General features: G+C 40.7%; 5 protein-coding genes and 1 non-coding gene across 15 annotated transcripts; 5 read left to right on the top strand and 1 right to left on the bottom strand.

The window, feature by feature from the left end:
* Positions 1–2: 2 nt before the first annotated feature.
* Positions 3–7,623, top strand: LOC106358387 (K(+) efflux antiporter 1, chloroplastic). The gene is made up of 21 exons (XM_013798166.3): positions 3–1,775; positions 1,854–3,302; positions 3,406–3,577; positions 3,650–3,740; positions 3,897–4,033; positions 4,115–4,174; positions 4,263–4,382; positions 4,462–4,530; positions 4,604–4,669; positions 4,861–4,950; positions 5,070–5,174; positions 5,263–5,391; positions 5,565–5,774; positions 5,863–6,012; positions 6,162–6,215; positions 6,316–6,374; positions 6,576–6,642; positions 6,729–6,905; positions 6,995–7,051; positions 7,117–7,191; positions 7,291–7,623. Exons 2-21 carry the CDS (start codon positions 1,888–1,890, stop codon positions 7,417–7,419), a joined length of 3,432 nt encoding a protein of 1,143 aa, XP_013653620.2. The 5' UTR covers positions 3–1,775; positions 1,854–1,887; the 3' UTR covers positions 7,420–7,623.
* Positions 7,624–7,770: 147 nt separating this feature from the next.
* Positions 7,771–9,545, top strand: LOC106358390 ((+)-neomenthol dehydrogenase). Its single transcript, XM_013798179.3, has 5 exons — positions 7,771–8,018; positions 8,112–8,364; positions 8,617–8,682; positions 8,772–8,948; positions 9,044–9,545. The coding sequence occupies exons 1-5, from the start codon at positions 8,005–8,007 to the stop codon at positions 9,419–9,421; spliced, it is 888 nt and encodes a 295-aa protein (XP_013653633.2). The 5' UTR covers positions 7,771–8,004; the 3' UTR covers positions 9,422–9,545.
* On the bottom strand, positions 9,480–13,243 carry LOC106358388 (armadillo repeat-containing protein 3). Of its 10 annotated transcripts, none has more exons than XM_048758500.1 (5): positions 12,844–13,243; positions 12,169–12,234; positions 11,659–11,756; positions 11,515–11,560; positions 9,480–11,412 (listed from the first exon to the last, which is right to left on the bottom strand). In XM_048758500.1, the coding sequence occupies exon 5, from the start codon at positions 11,363–11,365 to the stop codon at positions 9,656–9,658; it is 1,710 nt and encodes a 569-aa protein (XP_048614457.1). In that variant the 5' UTR covers positions 11,366–11,412; positions 11,515–11,560; positions 11,659–11,756; positions 12,169–12,234; positions 12,844–13,243; the 3' UTR covers positions 9,480–9,655. The 10 variants fall into 10 exon arrangements, with proteins under 10 accessions (XP_048614457.1, XP_048614456.1, XP_048614453.1 ...); XM_048758499.1 differs by having other exon boundaries at positions 11,695–11,756; XM_048758496.1 differs by having other exon boundaries at positions 12,848–13,239.
* A 1,163-nt stretch (positions 13,244–14,406) lies between these two features.
* Positions 14,407–15,600, top strand: BNAC05G00250D. Its single transcript, XM_048758494.1, has 2 exons — positions 14,407–15,097; positions 15,205–15,600. The coding sequence occupies exon 1, from the start codon at positions 14,612–14,614 to the stop codon at positions 15,077–15,079; it is 468 nt and encodes a 155-aa protein (XP_048614451.1). The 5' UTR covers positions 14,407–14,611; the 3' UTR covers positions 15,080–15,097; positions 15,205–15,600.
* A 453-nt stretch (positions 15,601–16,053) lies between these two features.
* Positions 16,054–16,126, top strand: TRNAV-UAC. Its single transcript has one exon. It is a non-coding gene; the product is annotated as a tRNA-Val (tRNA).
* A 1,124-nt stretch (positions 16,127–17,250) lies between these two features.
* Positions 17,251–20,053, top strand: LOC106358392 (subtilisin-like protease SBT1.1). Its single transcript, XM_013798183.3, has 2 exons — positions 17,251–17,951; positions 18,226–20,053. Exons 1-2 carry the CDS (start codon positions 17,317–17,319, stop codon positions 19,895–19,897), a joined length of 2,307 nt encoding a protein of 768 aa, XP_013653637.1. The 5' UTR covers positions 17,251–17,316; the 3' UTR covers positions 19,898–20,053.
* Positions 20,054–20,847: the final 794 nt, after the last annotated feature.

The raw sequence follows: 20,847 nt of genomic DNA, 5'->3' as shown, positions 1-20,847 counted from the left end.
GTTTGTTAAGTTTGTAGCAGCTATTAATCAGTGGAATATACAAAAGGCATGACTGAGACAGATAAATAAAATAGGCATACTAGAGACCAAAACTGTTGAATCTATTGGTTGTTCAAACCAAGAAAGCGGAAAAAACTTCCACCGCCGGACAAAACAGTCGCGATAAAAGAATCAGTAACTCCGGCCCGGCCTTTCCGGCGCCGGAGGTCCTCCTCTTCCCCTTACCTCTTCTTTTCCTTTTGCTCTCTCCCTCGAAGTCTTTTCCTAGCCGATATGTGTGCGACTCTGGTTTTGTCGGGTCAAGTCGGAGTTCCTCTTTGGGTGGACGACGACGTAAGGCTCTGGCTATCCTTGGAGTAGCGGCGAGGCTTATCGAACGGTAGAAGGGGAGGGAGTCGGTTTTTAGGGTTTCGGTTTGCCAGATCTGGTTTTCCAATACGGCGATTCCGTCTCGGTCTTGGCGCGTGGCCTTGGCAAGTCGCCTCCTCTGCCTCAGCTCTCTCGTCTCCCGATGCGGTGAGCAAAACAGAGGAGAGGATCGACGATTTGTGTACAGAGGTCATATGTGGGTGAAGATTCAAGGTGTTGCGGTTATCCGGAGAAGAGTATGGAGATTTAAATCTCGGGTCGTGTTCAGAAGGTGGGAAAAAAAATTTTGAGCTTGCTCAAATCAAAACGTCTGATCAAAAGAGAAAGCACTGTGGTGGCTCAAGTCTTCGGTGGAGGTAGAAACATCTTTTGGTTTTCAGAGGAGGTGTGTGTTTGGATAGAAAGGAGATAGATGTATATCGGAGCGATTGCTTCATTGTCGGTCGATTGTCGCCATCTTGATCGTGATTGTCTTGGATTTGGAGTGGTTATTATCCAGCTACCGGCTGTGTGAATAAGACGTCTCCGGCAAACCTTTATAGGCTTCGCTGTGGAGTGATGGTGCGTATGAGGCGCGGGGAGAGCACACTCAAGGTCCAATGGAGAGACTTAGTTGGAGTTGAAGGGTGTTTACAGCGACGGTTAAAGATTCTAACCTCTCTCGATTCAGTTATATTTGTTTGGTGTTTGTTCGTGTGCGTCTAGTCTATATTGCTGCTCCTCTCATTTTGTCTTAATTGTTGATGAGTTCTATTTCGGTAAGCTCGTCTTTGAGCGCAAGGTGGAGCACTCCTATCCTGAAGTTCTGTTTTACCTTCCTGTCTCTCGACATCTTTTTTCTTCGTGTTTTTGTTAGTTTTTATGGGTTTGTTTTGTATCCATCTTTTGGCTCCGGGTGGTACATGTTACCGCGCCGGCTTATGGCTCTGGAAGGAATGTATTCCTTGCCGGCTCTGGTTTGTAAGAATTGTGGTTTTGGTGTTTAATATAATCTACAGATGAAAAAAAAAAAAAAAAAAAGACCAAAACTGTTGTTATATATGGCTAAAGTAGTGAGTCATGGATAGGAAAAAAATAAAATAAATGATTAAATAATATCGTTTGGGGGTAGATTAAGAGTAGATTAAAGAGAAAGGGTACAGTTAAGAGGGTGTAATTGCAAAAATGTTCTTTTGATTGGCACGAGAGGTTGGTGGGTTCCTACTTTGCAGTTTGTTTTCTTTAATTGAGAGGGAGGAAGGGGCACTTTCTCGTTTCGATTCTTCTTTGACTGACTGGAAGAGTCGCGGAAAATCTGTTTAAAACGGAAACTCATCAGAGAGAGAGAGAGAGAGAGAGAGAGGCACTTACTTCGATCAGTCGCTCAACTCTGGATTTCCCTCGAACTCCGTTACACCCATGATCCGGTTAGTCTCTTCCCTCCCTTCGCTTTTGCATTTCGTAAGTATCTGAGATTTTGATTTTCGTTTCGACTTCCTCCACAGGTGGTTCCTCCTAGTCGCAAAGTTTTGATTCGAAATGGATTTTTCGCGTCCGAGTTTGGTTCGTGGAGGTATGAGTTACCGCTTGCCTTCTCGGTTCAGAAGTCCCACCCATGCTGGAATCATCTTCCCCAGATTTTGGGATTATTCTAATCCACTGAGGAGGAATGTCTTACCAAGTGCTACTTTGACTTTGAATACTCCTCCTTCAAGAGTTTTTAGTTCAAAGCCAACACTAGTCTCCTTTGGATTTAGGTCACATTCTCTAGCTGATGCTCGCAATGTTGAAACTAATGTTCACGATGAAGAAAACGAATCTGACAGTCTGGAGGAACTCAGAGAGTTACTTCACAAGGCTACCGAAGAATTGGAAGTTGCCAGGCTCAATAGTACCATGTTCGACGATAAGGCTCAGAGGATTTCTGAAACTGCCATCGCTCTCAAGGATCAAGCCGCTAGTGTTTGGCTTCAGGTTAACAATACTCTTGATCTCATCCGAGACACTGTTGATGAGGAATCTCTTGCTAAAGAAGCTGTTCATAAGGCTACTATGGCCTTATCTCTCGCTGAAGCAAGGCTTCGTGTTGTAGAGGAATCTCTTGAAAGTAATGGTATTCTAGAACCCTCTCCAGAGCCTGAAATAACAGATCTTCTTAAAGACAAGGAGGAAGCCCTTTTAGCTGCCAAGGATGACATCAAAGAATGCCAACTCAACTTAGCAAGTTGTGAAGCTCAACTGAGGGCTTTGCAGAGCAAAAAAGAAGAGCTGCAGAAGGAAGTCGACAAGTTGAATGACTTCGCTGAGACCATACAGATCAATGCCTTGAAAGCAGAAGAGGACGTTGCTAATATCATGAAATTGGCTGAACAAGCTGTCGCTTTTGAGCTTGAGGCTACTCAACGTGTTAATGATGCAGAGATTGCTTTGCAGAGAGCTGAGAAGTCCATCTCCCAGAAACCAGAAGAAGCTCAAGGACAACTCTCCGATGAAGAAACTCCCCTCCAGGATGAGGTGGTACTCTCAAGTAATATCCAAAGTGGCAGCCATGAGGCTGAAAGAGATTCACAAATACATGAAGATCTCTCAGCGGTACAGAACACAGCTGATCATTTGCCTGATAATGTTGGTCAGAAGGCTCAAAAGCTAACGCAGTCTTATGATTCAAACGGTCATGAGAATGGAAAGCCAAGTGTAGAGTCTTCCGAAGTGTTGGCATCAGATTCTGAAAAGTCAAAGATTCCAAAGAAGCAAGAAACACAGAAAGATCTCCCAAAAGAGGGTTCTTCTCTTAATGCATCCAAGGCATCGTTTAATAAATCCTCTCGTTTCTTTTCTGCATCTTTCTTCTCTTCCAATTCAGATGGGAAAACGACTGTATTTGCGAGTCTGGTTGATTCTGTCAAACAACAATGGCCCAAGCTAGTTCTTGGGGTTGCACTTCTCGGAGCAGGGTCAGTTTGATAATCTACTCTTTGTTTTCACATTTTCTGAAGGATCATTTTAGTACATGGAACTCGATCTTTTTGTTAAGTATTAGCTTCTTAATTGTTCCAGACTGACATTATACTCCAATGGAGTAGGCGGGAACAATCAGCTGCTTCAACAGCCAGATGTTATCAGCACTAGTACTGAAGATGTCTCTTCCAACAAGAAACCATTGATCCGGCAAGTGCAGAAACTTCCCAAGAGAATTAAGAAATTGCTTGAAATGATCCCTCACCAGGAGGTATGAATAATCATTCCTTGTTCTTTTTCGTAGTCCCACGAAAATTTAGTCTGAAACTTCTGCAATGATTAGGTCAATGAGGAAGAAGCTTCGCTTCTTGATTTTTTGTTCTTACTGCTGGCAAGCGTCATATTTGTGCCTCTATTTCAGAAAATTCCTGGAGGTTAGTAGAAGTCTTTTTTTTTTGTTATTTCTCCAATACATCCCTTTCCCTCAAACTCCTACAATTTCCATGGGTCTCATCAGTCAAAAACATATTTAGTCTCGCAATCATGTTGCATAGAGATTAATGTGCTGTCTTGATGGCTTCATTGTGCAGGCAGTCCTGTTCTTGGGTATTTGGCAGCTGGAATTCTGATTGGTCCTTATGGTCTTTCGATAATCCGTAATGTGCATGCAACCAAAGCCATTGCAGAATTTGGAGTTGTTTTCTTGCTTTTCAACATTGGCCTTGAGGTACTATTTGATATATGTGTATGCTGCGGTTTTGCTTTTGAACTGTGTTCCGTAGAAGAGCCATTTTTTTTTATTTGACAGCTATCTGTTGAAAGACTGAGTTCCATGAAGAAATATGTTTTTGGATTAGGCTCCGCTCAGGTGATTTGATTATTTGAAGATCCCCATATCTCATTCCATATAATTTGATCCAAGTTCTCTAATCTACATTTCTATTGTTGTATTCTAGGTTCTGGTGACAGCAGCAGTAGTTGGATTGATTGCCCATTATGTTGCTGGTCAGGCTGGTCCAGCGGCAATAGTTATCGGAAACGGCCTGGCACTGTCCTCCACTGCTGTTGTCCTTCAGGTGACATTTTTGGTTGTATTCAGAATTCCAGATAGAGATATTAATGGAAAGAAACAAAAACAATGTACTTGGTTTTCAGGTTCTACAAGAACGGGGTGAGAGCACATCTAGACATGGACGGGCTACATTTTCCGTCTTGCTTTTCCAGGTCGGTTCAGAACAGAGTTCGTAAATACTTCTATGCTGGGAGTTTCTCATCACTTTGTTATATTTTTCAACAGGATCTAGCTGTAGTTGTTTTACTGATTCTCATCCCACTTATTTCACCTAATTCATCTAAAGGAGGGGTAAGTTCATCTCTAGGCTTCCTTTTTTCCTTCAGTGCGGTTTACTTTTGTGTTCAATAAAGCCATGTGTTGGCAGTAATCAAAGTAAGAGTTTTGACAGTTTAATTGCTGCTCCTCTTAAGAAGAAAAGTATGGCTATCTGTTAAAAAGTATCAGTGATAAAATGCTAAGTTTCCAACTGTTCTTCTCAGATTGGGTTTCAAGCCATTGCTGAAGCGCTTGGGCTTGCTGCAGTCAAAGCTGCAGTTGCTATTACTGCCATAATTGCTGGTGGCCGTCTTGTAAGTCCAGATACTTTAACGTTTGAAATTTGCTACGAAAGGAAGAGGCTTTGGGTATTCATATGTTCCATTGGAGTTATAATCTGATAAGGCACTGATGACACTCTTGTGGTACACAGTTTCTTCGACCAATCTACAAGCAAGTTGCAGAAAATCGAAACGCCGAGATATTCTCTGCTAATACACTTCTTGTTATTCTTGGGACTAGTTTACTGACAGCTAGGGTAATGACCTTCATCTTGTTGGTATTTGGCCATTTGCAATTATGCCATTCTTTCTTTCCTTCTAAATTTGTCCGTTTCTATAAATCAGGCTGGACTTTCCATGGCATTAGGAGCGTTTTTGGCTGGTTTACTCCTTGCGGAGACAGAATTTTCCTTGCAAGTAGAGTCAGATATTGCTCCTTATCGTGGTCTCCTGCTGGGGCTCTTCTTCATGACTGTAATTTATGAGTTTATCCCTTTATTTATATCATTTATGAGAAAGAATCAGGAAATTGTTGATGGTGAAAGGAATTATTTTCTCCTGCTTCTGTGAGATTCTGATGTTTGTTTCAACTGTAAACATATGTAATCACAGGCATAAGACTAACAAAATAGTTTTACTCATTTCAGGTTGGTATGTCTATAGATCCGAAACTTCTTCTTTCTAATTTCCCTGTCGTATTGGGGACTTTGGGGGTCCTGATAGTGGGCAAGACTATATTAGTCGTGATCATGGGCAAATTGTTCGGAATTTCAATCATATCTGCAATTAGAGCCGGACTTCTTCTTGCCCCAGGCGGAGAGTTTGCATTTGTTGCTTTTGGAGAAGCTGTCAATCAGGTTTGTTATCAGTATCATGTCTTTTTATATATATAATAATATGCAACGCTTCTCGAAAACATGAAAGCCTAACATGTGGTTCTTACAGGGTATAATGTCTCCTCAGTTGTCTTCGTTACTGTTTCTTGTGGTGGGAATCTCAATGGCTATCACGCCTTGGTTAGCTGCTGGTGGCCAGTTAATTGCATCCCGGTTTGAGTTGCATGATGTTCGAAGTTTATTGCCGGTTGAAAGTGAGGTAGGAGTCTAGATGTTACCTCTTTCTTGACTTATTTTGAATATTAACTCTGTTTCAATGCTCGCACATTCTTTGATTCAGGAAATCATTACAACGCTATCTCATGTCTAATCCCTCTTTCTTGAGTCTTGACTGATTCTATTTTGCAGACGGATGATTTGCAAGACCACATAATTATTTGCGGATTTGGACGAGTTGGTCAGGTCTATGCTCTTTAGACGAAAACATCTGTGTAATGGGTCTGCGTCACATGGTATATTGGAGTTTCTAACTTCTTGGACACTTTCTATTTGTTACTTGCAGATAATTGCTCAGCTTCTTTCAGAAAGACTTATCCCATTCGTTGCCCTAGATGTTAGCAGGTAATGTAACATGGCTCATTCATTTCCTGTATCATTTTGTGGGTTGAGGATATCATTTTTTTCTCCTGTCAAACCGAAAATGTGGGCACTATCCGTAACTTCCACACACACTGAGATCACGTTTTAACTTCTTTGATATACAATTCCATATCTCTTACGCCTATTCTTCGGTTGCCTGAATATGTCATATATTCTTTGCAGTGATAGAGTGACTATCGCCCGTTCCATGGATCTTCCTGTTTATTTTGGAGATGCTGGTAGTAGAGAGGTACGAAAAGAAAAAGAAGTTGCATCATGAAAAAGTGACAAACTATACCAGTATTTGAACGTTACTTTACTTGTGCAAACAAACAGGTTCTCCACAAAATTGGAGCTGAGAGAGCATGTGCTGCTGTGGTTGCTTTAGACGCACCAGGAACAAATTACAGATGTGTGTGGGCTCTGAGCAAGTACTACCCCAACGTGAAGACATTTGTTCGTGCACACGATGTTGTTCATGGTCTTAATCTTGAAAAAGCTGGTGCTACTGCAGTAATGTTCACAAACCCCTCCACTTTCAGACTAGATAAAGACATATGCTTTCTTGGTCATATCTCGATCACAAAAAAAAAACTATGTAGGTTGTACCAGAGACTCTGGAGCCAAGTCTACAGTTGGCAGCTGCTGTTCTTGCTCAGGTAAAACATAGTTAATTCTATACACAGAGAATGTATGATCATTTTGTGGGTCAAAACCTTGACAGGCCAAACTACCGACATCAGAAATAGCAAACACGATCAACGAGTTCAGAACCCGTCACCTGTCTGAACTAACGGAGGTGCGTTGATCAAATTCGTACATTTTTTCTTTCTTTTTTAATAATCCGTATCTGGTTTGGTCTTTGAATGATATATAATGTATATAACGGTAATGGCAGCTAAGTGAAGCAAGCGGAAGCTCTCTGGGGTACGGCTTTTCGAGGACGACGAGTAAGCCAAAAGCTCAAGAGTCGGATGCATCTGAGGAGAACCAGATCATGGAAGGAGGTGGTACACTCGCGGTCTGAGGGGCCGTTTCTTCATTCTAGCAGGAACAAGGAGCTTAGGCATTCTTGTGGTGGCCATTTCTTTTGCCTGGTAGTTTCTTACTTTGATAGGAAAAAAATGAAACAGTCTCCTTTTGAACAGATTAGTTTATGTAATTAAAGAGTAAATATTACTCGATCCAGCTCATTTGGGAGTTTTAAGTCTCTGTTCTCAGAACAACAAAACCATATTATTGCGGGGGGGGGGGGGGGGGGGGGGGGGGAAGCAAGGAATGTTTTTCCATGTGTTGTAATACGTGCCGAGACTTTCTTTTGACACTTCAACACAGCAATATGGTTCCCACCAAATAAGAAACTCCTATCAGTTTTTTGGCAATATTCTGCTGTGATACTTTTGGAGACATTGGTGTTTATCATTAATTTATTAAAATATAGTAAAAGCTAGCGGTGTGTGTCTTTCATGCATGTGGCACTTATTTATTCTTATCCACACAAACGAAATATAAATAAATACAGAAACGGCCTCCTCATTGATTGTTAGTTAAGCTGTATATTTATTTCAAGCCGAAGAAGAAAGATAGCTGATTGACTATTCTGATCAATCCGATGGCAGACTCAAGGTTTGTGCTTCTCTCTCTCTCTCTCTAGCTTATCCGTCTTGAGATTTCAATATAGTTAACTTGGTTTCTTTTCATATGATTTGTGTGCGCCAGAGTTGCAGTTGTAAGTGGTTCGAACAAAGGGATTGGGTTTGAGATCTGCAGGCAACTTGCTAAAAATGGGATGACTGTGATTCTAACAGCTAGAGATGAGAAGAAGGGTCTCGAAGCTGTCGAAAAGCTCAAGAGAGAGAATGGTTTTTCTGATCAAGCCATCCTCTTTCACCTACTTGATGTCTCCAATCCAGACAGCATCGCTTCTCTTGCTTCCTTTGTTAAGTCCCACTTTGGGAAACTCGATATTCTGGTAACATTTGATAATCTTTGTCAATCAAATCTCTTCTGGTTTTATCTTTTGGTCTGGGATTTATCAGTTTCACTTGCAGATCTAAGTCAGTTGATACTCCCTTTCCAACAGATCACACTTGTTATTATTTAGGCAGGATCTCATATATGTTTAGTGCTTAATCTTAAATGTAATGATCTGATCACTCCATAAAGTGACCATGTAAACTCTTTTTTTCTTCTGATTTCTTTGTTTGGTAATACATATCTACAGGTTAATAATGCCGGAGTTGGAGGGGCGAATGTTAATGTTGATGTTCTTAAATCTCAAATTGCTGAGGTGCTTTTTTCCCCTATAAACTTCCATCTCGTTCAAGAAAATTGTACAAGTAACGCTTGAGAGGTAAGTCATATATATAATATGGACAGGCTGGTGCACCGACCGATATTTCAAAGATAATGAGCGATACATATGAGATAGTGGAGGAGGCAATCAGGACGAACTACTACGGGGTAAAGCGAATGTGCGAGGCCATGATTCCTCTCCTTGAAGCTTCTGATTCCCCAAGAATCGTCAGCATTGCTTCCACCATGGGAATGTTACAGGTAAAGAGTAGTAAAGATCATGTTATCATTGGCTTTGGCTACGCCAAACTCTCGTTTATTTATTTTTTAAAAAAATTGTATTATATTGACTACAGAATGTGTCAAATGAATGGGCAAAAGGAGTGCTGGGTGATGCTGAGAATCTAACTTTAGAGAAAATAGATGAAGTGATGAACGAGTACCTCAAGGATTACAGAGAAGGCTCATTACAAGACAAAGGCTGGCCGACAGTAATGTCTGGATACATACTATCGAAAGCTGGAGTGATCGCACTGACACGAGTTTTGGCAAAGCAGAACAAAACAATCATCATCAACTGCGTTTGTCCTGGTTTCGTAAACACAGAGATCAACTTCAACACTGGGATTTTGACAGTTGAAGAAGGCGCTGCAAGTCCTGTGAAGCTGGCTTTGGTCCCTAATGGGCACCCATCTGGTCTTTTCTTTGACCGCACCAATGTCTCCAACTTTTGAGCAACAACAATGTTGTGTAAAATGGTACTGTATTATCCTATCTCAACCAATAAGGCAATAAGATTGTAATTTTCGGTAGTGAATATTTATATGTTAGTTAATAGATAGCCGAATATATTTATCAGCTTAAGAGAGTTAAAGCCCAACGGGCTTTTTGATAGCGTTCCAAGACATACTTAAAACGGTTAAATATAAAACATGTTACAACACCCTTTTAAACCTCGTATGTGTGTTTTACCGGCGGTGAAAGAAGCTTCTGAGCTTTCCTCTGTCAAGCTTCTCGAGAAGTTTATCAGCGCCCATCACTTCCATTTCCGAGAGCTTCTTCAGATAACCGATAGCTCCGTACGAGACCATCACTTTCTTACTCTTCTCGCTCCCGGCCAATCCCAATAGCCCCGCCACGGCGTACTTCTTGGCCGTGTTTCCAGGGTTCGAATCCAGCAGCATCACCAGGTTCGTCACGCTCTTCCCCTCTTTCCTCAGCTCCCTTCTTACTCTGCCCTCCGTCACCAGTCCGGCAATCGCTTGAGCCGCCGCTTCTCTACACCCGTTTGATTTCGATTCCAGAAGCTTCACCATCGCCGGAACGCACCCTGATTCTCCCACTAGTCTCTTCGCCTCCGGTGAGCTACCGAATCGACAGATCGCAGACGCCGCTGCTTGTTGCGCGCCTAAAGAGCCTGACATTAGCACGTGCGCTAATCGTGGAAGCAAGTTGAGAGCCGCCCACGTCTCTGTATTTACCGACGGGATTAGATTTCTCAGCGCGGTAACCGCCGGTTCTTGCGGCAGAGGGCCGTCGATATAAGCCAAGAGGCTCGGGACTCCGCCTTCCGAAACAATTTCTTCGCGTAGAGATTCGCTCGCTGCAGAGAGATTCTGCAAACACTGAGCCATGTGTTCTCTGCATCCCAACAGTATCCCGTTGTTTAGAAGATCTATCGACACTCTCACCATCCCTTCTTCCCCCAGCAACTGCCTCAGCTCCGCTACTCCCGATACGTTCTTCAGCGCAGCTGCTGAAGCGGCTTGCGACACCGAGTCCCCCGTTTTGCAGAGCTCGATCAGCGGCCTGATTCCTCCCTGCCCTGCGATTTCCCGCGCGTTTTCCTCTGTTATCGACAGTCTCTGGATCGCGATCGCAGCTTTCTCCTTGGCTTCGAGGCTTCCTGATTCGACTAGCCTCACCAGAGGAGGCAGCACGCCTTCGGAGACGAGCCATTCGTCGCAGTGTCCTGATTCCGCTAGTACGCTGATCAGAGTCACCGCCTTTTCTCTGATTCTTGTACAACCTGTTAACAGCTGAACCAAAGCTGCTACGTTGCCCCTTCCCATCAAAGGCATCACCATCTTCTCGTCTTCTTCCATCACCCGAATCAGGTTTTCGAGTGCGTTGTGTTTTGATTCCAAGTGACCTATCTGAAGCCTCGCCAAGAGTTCCTTTAGACTTGACATTTTGGGTGTTTCCGATGAGCTTGAGATGTATAGAGGCAACGTAGCTTCGCCTAGAACTCCCGTCTTGATCAAAACCATGCAGTCTCTTAGATTCAAATCCAGTTTTCCAGACAAAGCATCGAGATCGCTCTGCATACGCAGCTTCCCTTCGTATTCGTCAGCTGAACACAACTCCGCGAGCTCCATGGCTTCGTTGAGTGTTTTAGCCACGGATTGCAACTGCTCGTTGCAGAGCTTGTTCTTGGAGAAACAAGGGTGGCTTGAGAGGTCGGATAAACAGCCTGGGATCTGTTGGATCTTGGAGATGATGGTCTTCCATCTTCCTGTGAAATTGGGAACCGTTTTGGCTTTTTGGAGGACTGATGGGATGAGAGAATGGACGTGGGATAGCCATTCTTCAGCTGATTCTCTGTATAAGACTATCTGTTTAGCCTGTTGCTGCTCTTCAAACTTTCCCATGCTTCCTAATTCTGCCATCGTTCCCATTCGAATACAAATCAAAGCTTTGTTGTCCCTTTGGGTTTTAATTTGACCTGGGTGAAAAGAGAAAACAAAAACTTCACTGAGCCATGAAGTTCTTTGTATATCATCAACAAAACAGAAGAGTCCATGATGAGAGATGAATAGAACTTTACCTCATCTGAAACTCTCAAGTGTCAGACAGATCAGGAGACAGTTTGCCTGCAATTATAGATTAAGAAAGAAAACTTTATGGACTAGAAGACGAACACACAAACTAAAAAAAAAATTGAGTTGAGTTGAGATGAGATGAAAACAACATCTAACAGAATCACAAAGGAATGAAGTTTCCTCACGACATATCAAATCTGAGTGGTTTCTAGAGGCAGAACTATCATTAAATGCTTCTCCCTCTCCCCTAATATAGTAGTACAACATATGAGAATAAACACAAGCAAACTCATTGACAGCCACGGAATGAATATATATTCACACACTCCTAAGAAAGAACCAATCATTGTCAATGCCAAAACTTTCTAATACTCGCAAAGGTTAGTGTTGTGATTGGAGCCAATTCCTTAAAAGGAAAAAAAGGGGAAGGTGCAAGTTGTATTGTTTTTGTTAATGAATTTGGTGATGGATAGTTACAGCAGACTTTTCTTCGAAGACAAGTCAACGCCCAAAGTCTTAATTCATTAGACAACCACTTTGTAACTTATAGTAAAGCATTAATCAATGTAAGCAAGTAAGAAGTGGGTTTTGAGGATTTAGTCAAGGATGATGATGATGATCATCTTCCTAAAAAAAGGGGATCTATTTGGGTGTTTTACCTTGTTGGGTTTTTAGCAGTTGACTTTGAGAAATGATGCATCCATTGAGAAACACAACTTGGAACTCTGAAATACACAAGGTAAGCTAAGATTTTATTGAATTATTATTTGATCTTTCAAGTTAAATATCAAAAGGAAAGGGGGAGGGAAATAAAAACAGAAACAAAGAATCTAATGAGTTTAGAAACTGATGAAGACCAGAAATGAGATAAACTACTTACTTTCTGAATTACAGAATTGTCTTGTATCGGTGAGTTAAAAACAATAACTTTGGCAAAAGAAAAGCAAAATTGAGTTTGAGATAACTGCTTTTTTTTTATTAGTCATCACTTTAGCTCTATCTCTCTCCCTTTTTTTTGTGACTATTATAAACATCAACCACAAAGAAGAAGCCGACCTTTAAGAAGATTCAGAATCTCAATATAATTATCATTCAATCTTTTTTTTTTGTTAACCAAAAAGGATTTTAACTTTAGAGGTATTCTTTTAAACCAGAAAGAAAAAGCTCGATGAATGAGAGAAGTAGATTCAAATTTGTGGATTTGGAACTTTGGAATCAGAATGAATGAATTACTTTTAATAAACCACTCATTGAATGAAAGATAATCAAAGCAATTATGGGAGACAAAAGTTGAGATTTAGAACATTGTTTTCGTGAATAATAGTAATACTTACTTACTTGCCCAGCAGACACGACAAGGACGCCAAAAAATGTTTTGTTATGTGATGAAGAAGAACCTAATAAAGCTGGGAGAGCTGTTGAGAGATCTTGCAGAAACAAATACAAACTGCTCACTTCTCTTCCTCAAAAAAAAAGACTATTAAATTAAAACACAAACACCTCCTTCTCCTCCTGTCTTTTTTTGCTCATATATTTAAATATTTGAATATTTTCAAATCACAAACACCATCTAGAGAGAGAGAGAGAGAGAGAATATTTATTAGAGGTCCAAAGTAGGACAGAGTACAAAACTAAAGACGACTTCGATCAAATCCCGATCTCTGTTTAAAATCCTTATTTCTTTACTTTGCTTATTTACTTTCTTTCAAAAATATGAAAATTATGGAAACATAATAATACTATTACAGTAGTGTCGGGTCGATCTGCTCCCAAGAAAAGCCCTACGCCCTTAAAAGCGGTAACTTTTTTTTTCCTGTAGGGATCCAACGGCTGTGGTTGATCTTACCAGATTTCATTTGACCCGTTAGATCTGTTTAACGTTACACAACTCATTGACGTGTCTTGATCCGTAGGACCGTTCGATCTGCTTCAAACTGAGCTACTTTACTGGGATGTGCTACGTGTCGCTCCGATTTCAATTTTTTCTGAATCCAAAGACTGAATGCTCCAATTACTATCATGTGCTTCTACTTTAGTGATATTACAAAAAAATGCCACACATAGCAGCATGTGCGACTCGCCTGAGCTATGGACAAAAGGGCCCCCACTTAATTTTGCTAACAATTGGTAAAACAGCAGATCGTCTTTTCTTTTGTTCCTCGAATAACTCTCTAATGACACCTAAGTTTTCAAGAGTTGCTACTTTGGCATACAAACAACTGTTATTATCTTTTAAACAATGGTTGCTTCACGTGACATGATTCTTTATTCTCGTGCTATCTGATCATTAGAAAGGTATTAAAATAAAGAAACTGTGATTAGCATTTTAAAAAAAAATTAAACCTATATATATTGACAACTTATATTTCGAATGAGAATGGTAAACTCTTGAATCGCAAAAAAAAAACAAGACAACATTTTGTGAATAACTTTATGATAATTACACACTTCTTTAAAGAGTGAATGCATGAATGTGCTATTTGATTTATTTTGTGAATAACTTTATGATAACTTTATGTTTTAAGCTGCTCATTATTTTTTCAGATCACTAAATGCAGAAAAATATATACATCTTCAAACCCTCTCACACGTAGAACACTTTATTTGTTGTAAAGATAAAACGTCTGGGAAAAAAGTGTACATGCAATGTAAATGATTTTATAAAAGCCAAACATATAGTGTCAACATAATTCATTGGCAACCTTTTTCACTATGGTGTTATTGCAAAGGACGACCATATAAAATCAGATGATTATTGATGAGCTGGATTTGGATTTGAAGAGGTCCATTTTAGAAGGAGAGTAATCTAGTTTGCCCCCTTTAACAAAAGTAATCTAATTTGTCCCGGTCAGAAAAAAAATATTCTCGATACCCCTTCTTTATTCTTCTGAATACCCCTCATTTAAACAGATTACAAACCTCGCGAGTAGGCTTTATTTGCACAAGTAAAGCCCATTTATAAAAAGAGAGAAAAAGGCCCAAAAAGGCAAGTACTTGGTCTCTTCTTCCGACCAAACTCTGGTACTTGCTGCTGTGATTCTCTGTTAAAAGAATCTAAAACACACAAAATATCTGGAGAAAATTTAGAAAGAGAGTAAGGTCATGGGAAACAGAAAGCCAGTAGCTGAGCTGATAGCATCGCTGGAGCAAGCAACACTCATGTCTCATCAAATTGGAACCGCCGTGGAACGAAACCAGCTCCTTCAAATCTCCTCCTCTCTCCGCACAGCCCACCACCGCCTCTCCACCTTGCTCTTGTCCACCGTTCCATCGCCGGCATCTGATAACTCTGTCTCCTCCGTCGATCCGATGCAATTAGGGGAGGGCGAGGCTGAAGCGATGGAAGATGAGAGAGACTCGGCGGTGGAGAAGGTGGAGGAGAAGATGAGAGAGTGTTTTATAAGGAACAAGAGGGCCAAGAAGCGGCCACTGTCTCCGTCGTCTGCGGTGGTGGAGACTTCGGCGACAGAAGAGAGGAGTAGCCGTGATTATTATTACGGGCAGTTCGATTTGGACCCAAATGCCTCCAAGTTGAGAGCTTTGGATCTTATCTACCAATTCCATGGATGATAGTAGATTAATCTCACTGTAGACCATTTTTATTTTTTTTAAATTCAAGGTTTAGATTTGAGAAGCTTTCGTGATTATAAAAAGAAAAACACTTATCAATTTGGGAAAACAATTTTACATTGCAGAGACGGTGAGTTTCTTCAAGAACAGCATTGGGTCTGTGTTCTCAACATTATTTCTCTTCCCATTGAATGCAGAAATTCACCTTGTTTTGTGAGATTGGATTCAGCTGTTTTTGTTGCTCAGAAGCAGACTGAAGAGAGTTCTATCAACCATAGAGAAGCAACTTTTGGTGTGTTTCAGTCTGAATGTTACAACAAGACCAAAAGCGGGCATATATATATATATATGTATATGTAAATGGTAGTGATTCATTGTCACTGTGATGCAAAAGTTTAGACAGTTAAAATAGAATTATACCTTTGGCTGAGGGAAGAAGTGTTCTCCCTAGGAACTCTTGAAATGTATTCCGGTTCTTGAAAAAGAGGAAGTTTCTCATCGAAAAAGGACATTAACAATCACGAGATTCATGTACCTTAGTAGAAGTTGACCACAATGTTGATGGGTCGGGTCGGTGTTCAGATGTTCGCAATGCTGCCTCGTCCTAATATTAGGGGGGGGGGGGAATTGGTTATATACTAAAGTATCTGAATTGATCCTTTGAAAACGAGGAGAACATGTTTTGGTTTGCCTTGAGTAAGAGAGCAACTTGTGAGAAGTTGTCGAATAGTTGCTTAGCAACATCAAAAATATATACAATCCCGTCGTTTATCCATGACTGCGGGAGAGAATTGTAACTGATAAAGTGATAATTGATGTTAGTAATATTAGCACACTCATCCTCTTCGCTCCCGAATAAGACCAAACCTTCAATTTTGTTTTTCATATGTGCTGTTTTTTTTCTTCTTCTTTCTATTAACAGGCTTTATTTCTGTACGAAAATTTTAATGACCAACTAGGAACTCTAGGCATATGGTGCTGTGGTGTAGTGGTTATCACGTTTGCCTTACACGCAAAAGGTCTCCAGTTCGATCCTGGGCAGCACCATTTTCTTCTTTTAACTTTTTGGTGAAAAGAACTTTCAAATTGAAAAATAAAAAGCTTAGTTTGTGTTTACTCAGTGTGAAGACTTTAGACGGTCCAAGACCTTCTTGGTGTATAGATGAAGATCTTGTGAAGAGCCAATTATTTGGTGTATTTACATCTCAATCCTCTTCAATCCTCTTTACGTCTTTACGATTAATATCTCTGACGTTCATAGGAGTGGAAAACTAAAATACTAAAATATAAAAACAACAAGGTTGGTCGTTGTTGCTTACGTGTTCCAACTTGGATTCAAAGCCAAGACAAAAGAGATGGTCTGAAAGAGAGATAGAAGGTCAGTGAAGTGTGAACAAGCAATGATTTGAATTATAAGAAGAAGTGTAAAAGTATTGAAGAGGTCAGAAAACATATTATGATGAGTGATATTAGGTCACGCCCCAATTATTATGGCATTGTCCCCCCTCATTAATGCCACCTACCGGCGGTGGAAGCTGCATCCCCCCGTCCGTCTTCAAAATATCAAAACTAGTGTACTACCTGTTTTTCTCGTATTATTATATTTCTTTAACCCACCTAATTAGCTTGAACAACTTTTCTTCGACGTTAAGTGGAATCACAATAACACAAGTATTTAGTAGTAGTATTTACTAGCTAATATATATGGTGAAATTATCACAGTGGAGTTATAAATAATCACTACGTACGACTTGCATGACACCCATAAGCATGTGCAATGGAGATATTAAATTAATGAATAACTCAGCTTTATTGTGATTTCCCTTGCGAAATCAACCAATGATTTGTGAAAGGATGCAGAATCAACCAACTAAGCATTTTACATATCAAAGGCTAAACAATATCCCTCACTCTTCGTTATATTTCAATCAATACGTGTGTATGCTTGCTAGCTTGCTTTTATTGGTAAAAATATAAATGAACCCACGAAGGCACGACTCTTAAAGCCAACATTTATGTAACAAACGCACATAACAGCGACAGTTACAAACTCATATAGTATCACGTATTTCATTGAGTTAAAAAAAAAAAAACATTTCTTTTTTATGATTGTTCTTTTTGAGGTCACATTTTCCTCAGCTTACAGCTCCACAGTATTCACACGTCAGCCCATATATTTTTATGTGTTTATATACAACATAGAGACGAGATCATAGATACATCTATCTACTTCTTTAATGCTCTTCTTTCCCTTTTGCGATAACCGTCCCATGATGTTCATCAGATCATTACTCTTCCTCTTTTTCCTTTTCTTCACATCAAATGCTTCGTCCTTTAAACAAACCTACGTGATCCACACTGTCAAAACCAATACCAAAGACATCGTTTCTTCGCTTCTGAATTCACTCCAAACAGATAGTAATATCCAAGACGACAATGATTTTGCCCTCCCCGAGATCCACTATATTTACGAGAATGCAATGTCCGGTTTCTCCGCGACTCTCACCGACGACCAGCTCGAGACAGTGAAGAACTCACGAGGGTTTATCTCGGCGTATCCAGACGAGCTCCTGTCTCTACACACAACCCATTCTCACGAGTTTCTTGGTCTCGAGTTTGGGATCAGACTTTGGAACGAGACGAGTCTATCTTCCGACGTTATCATCGGCCTTGTGGACACAGGGATCTCGCCGGAGCACGTGAGCTTCCGAGACACGCACATGCCTCCAGTCCCGTCTAGATGGAGAGGTTCGTGCGATGAAGGCACAAACTTCTCTTCTTCGTCGTGTAACAAGAAGATCATTGGAGCTGGCGCGTATTACAAAGGCTACGAATCCATCGTTGGAAAAATCAACGAAACCACTGACTTCAGGTTAGATATATATATATATAGTATATGGTTGAAAAATTAACTAGTAATTTTAATAATGCCAAGTATTTTCTTTCTTTTTCGACTAAAGACTTTCGAATTAAAACAATAGTATTTTCATACAAACAGCGTAGTAATTTCTTTCTTTTTTACTATTCAAATTAAAATAATATTTTTTGGTTATTTTGAATATTTCATATGGGTTAAGTTGTTTTTCATTACAATTGTCATCCTTGTAACAAAAAAAAAAAGCGTGACTAATCGATTGATTCTTTAGGTCGGCACGAGATGCACAAGGACACGGGACGCATACGGCATCTACAGCTGCGGGAGACATTGTCCGGAAAGCGAGTTATTTCGGGGTAGCAAAAGGCCGTTTCGCTTCAGGAATGAGGTTTAGTTCGAGGATCGCTGCTTACAAAGCTTGTTGGGCGTTAGGTTGCGCCAGCACCGACGTATTGGCAGCCATTGACCGAGCCATCTTAGACGGTGTCGATGTGATCTCTCTCTCGCTAGGTGGTTCTTCACGTCCGTTCTACGTCGACCCTATCGCCATCGCTGCGTTTGGAGCGATGCAGAAGAACGTTTTCGTATCTTGCTCTGCTGGTAACTCGGGTCCAGCTAAATCCACAGTGAGTAACGGAGCCCCTTGGTTGATGACTGTTGCCGCTAGTTATACTGACAGAACGTTTCCGGCGATTGTCCGTATCGGGACCGGTAAAAAGATAGTTGGATCGTCCTTGTACAAAGGGAGAGGCTTTGAGAATCTGTCTTTAGCGTTTAACACAACGGCCGGAGGAGGAAGCGGGGCCGAGTTCTGTATTAGGAACTCGCTCAGGAGAGAACTTGTCGAGGGTAAAATCGTCATTTGCTTGAGAGGAGCCGGCGGCAGAACGACCAAGGGAGAAGAGGTGAAACAGAACGGCGGCGTAGCGATGCTTCTGGTGAGCAGAGTGACGGAAGGAGAGGAGCTCCTAGCTGATCCTCACGTTTTACCGGCGGTCTCTATCGGATATTCTGACGGAGTAGTCTTGCTGAAGTACATCGCCGGCGGAGGTGGTACGGCAAACGCCACCGTCGCATCAATTGGATTCAGAGGAACAGAGTACGGTGCGAGAGCTCCGATCGTCGCGGCGTTCTCATCCAGGGGACCTAGTGTCGCCGGGCCGGAAATAGTTAAACCGGACATTTCAGCGCCCGGTTTGAACATCCTAGCCGGTTGGTCGCCGTTCTCGAGCCCTAGCCTCCTAAGATCAGACCAGAGGCGCGTCCAGTTCAACATCATCTCTGGAACCTCCATGGCTTGTCCACACGTCAGCGGAATCGCCGCTCTAATCAAATCTGTTCACGGCGACTGGTCACCGGCGATGATTAAATCGGCGCTCTTGACGACGGCGAGTACAACGGACAACAGGAATCAACCGATCGGAGATATGGGCGCGGGACCCAATTCGGCGGCAACAGCTTTTGATTTTGGAGCTGGACACGTGGATCCAACCAGAGCGGTAGATCCAGGACTGGTATACGACCTCTCAACCGTCGACTATCTGAACTACTTGTGCAGCTTAGATTACACGAGCGAGAGGATACTCTTGTTCTCCGGCACCAACTACACGTGTCCTGCTAGTCCTGGTGATTTGAACTATCCGTCCTTCGCCGTTAACTTGGCCAATGGCGCGAAGTTGAAAACGGTGAGATCATATAGGAGGACCGTGACGAACGTTGGGTCGCCGGCGTGTGAGTATATGGCTCACGTTGAGGAACCAAAAGGTGTGGAGGTGAGGGTGGAGCCCAAGGTTCTAAAGTTCCAAAAGGTTCGTGAGAGGCTGAGTTATACGGTGACGTTCGCTGCAGAAGCATCAAGAAACTCATCTTCTTCATTTGGAGCTTTGGTTTGGATATCTGACAAGCACAAGGTCAGAAGCCCACTTGCGGTGACGTGGGAGTGATATTCTCTGCCTATATTTATTAGCCAAAGAAATCAATTATCTGATTTTTTCAATATTTGATGAACAAAAGCTTGCCGTAACTTGTAAGATTTTGAGAATAACAATCTATTTGTTGCTAAAAAAAAAGAAGAGAATAACAATCTATTATGTTTAATTTTTTTATCTATGCTTATATATTTCCTTCGTAAAAAAGTTCATCATATGCCGACAAAAAAAAAAAAAAAAAGTTCATCATATAATTGGCTGGAAAAAATAATAAGTCATATGGTATTTCCTTCGAGATCTGATCCTATATATTATGGCAGATAATTTTTTTACTTAGTATATATTAAAAAAGAAATCAAGTTTTTTTTGCAAACAATTAATGTTAGTTTCCAAACAGCCCAAAAATATTACATGTAATGATTATAGTAATTGATTATGAAATTTATAGAAAGTGTGTATAATGATTTATCAATTTAATTGTTAGAAATTATTTATTAACCTATATAAAGTATGAAAATAATTAGTAGTTTTATATTTTTATATAAAACATTATATGAATATTAATATATTATAATTGTTATGTTTTGTAAAGTTTGCACACAAATTCTAAAAAATTAAAAAGATTTAGAAATCATTTATAGTGATATACAAAATTATTATAAGATTTATAAAATCATTTATTATAGCTTACAAAATTATTTTATAAAATTTACAGTTTATTTATAAGAACCAAAATATAATATATATTTCTTAAAAATACTCTCACACCCCGCGGGACCTAGATACACAGATAGAATTATAATACACGTGTTAAAGCGGGAAAGGTGGAACGGGCTAAATAAAGTGGCATGCAAAAACAAGGAGAAACAAAGATTGTGGGGGAACCTGGAATAGCCGGTTGTTAAAGACACGAAAAAGAAAGACGCGTAGGAGTGTTTATTCCTTAGAATCGTCTCGTCTCGTCT

The sequence above is a fragment of the Brassica napus genome, chromosome C5 (genome assembly GCF_020379485.1).
Source record: "Brassica napus cultivar Da-Ae chromosome C5, Da-Ae, whole genome shotgun sequence".
NCBI classification, from domain to species: Eukaryota; Viridiplantae; Streptophyta; class Magnoliopsida; order Brassicales; family Brassicaceae; genus Brassica; species Brassica napus.
This window is presented reverse-complemented; position numbering and strand designations above follow the sequence as displayed.

Excerpts from the sequence above, each read along its gene's own strand:
- LOC106358387 (XM_013798166.3), top strand. The coding sequence starts at position 1,888 with ATGGATTTTTCGCGTCCGAGTTTGGTTCGTGGAGGTATGAGTTACCGC. Across the intron at positions 3,578-3,649 it reads AAATGATCCCTCACCAGGAG|GTCAATGAGGAAGAAGCTTC; the intron begins GTATGAATAATC and ends TGCAATGATTAG. Across the intron at positions 5,775-5,862 it reads TTGGAGAAGCTGTCAATCAG|GGTATAATGTCTCCTCAGTT; the intron begins GTTTGTTATCAG and ends TGGTTCTTACAG.
- LOC106358390 (XM_013798179.3), top strand. Across the intron at positions 8,365-8,616 it reads TTGGGAAACTCGATATTCTG|GTTAATAATGCCGGAGTTGG; the intron begins GTAACATTTGAT and ends ACATATCTACAG. Across the intron at positions 8,683-8,771 it reads TTAAATCTCAAATTGCTGAG|GCTGGTGCACCGACCGATAT; the intron begins GTGCTTTTTTCC and ends TAATATGGACAG.
- LOC106358388 (XM_048758500.1), bottom strand. The coding sequence starts at position 11,365 with ATGGGAACGATGGCAGAATTAGGAAGCATGGGAAAGTTTGAAGAGCAG.
- BNAC05G00250D (XM_048758494.1), top strand. The coding sequence starts at position 14,612 with ATGGGAAACAGAAAGCCAGTAGCTGAGCTGATAGCATCGCTGGAGCAA.
- LOC106358392 (XM_013798183.3), top strand. The coding sequence starts at position 17,317 with ATGCTCTTCTTTCCCTTTTGCGATAACCGTCCCATGATGTTCATCAGA. Across the intron at positions 17,952-18,225 it reads AACGAAACCACTGACTTCAG|GTCGGCACGAGATGCACAAG; the intron begins GTTAGATATATA and ends TTGATTCTTTAG.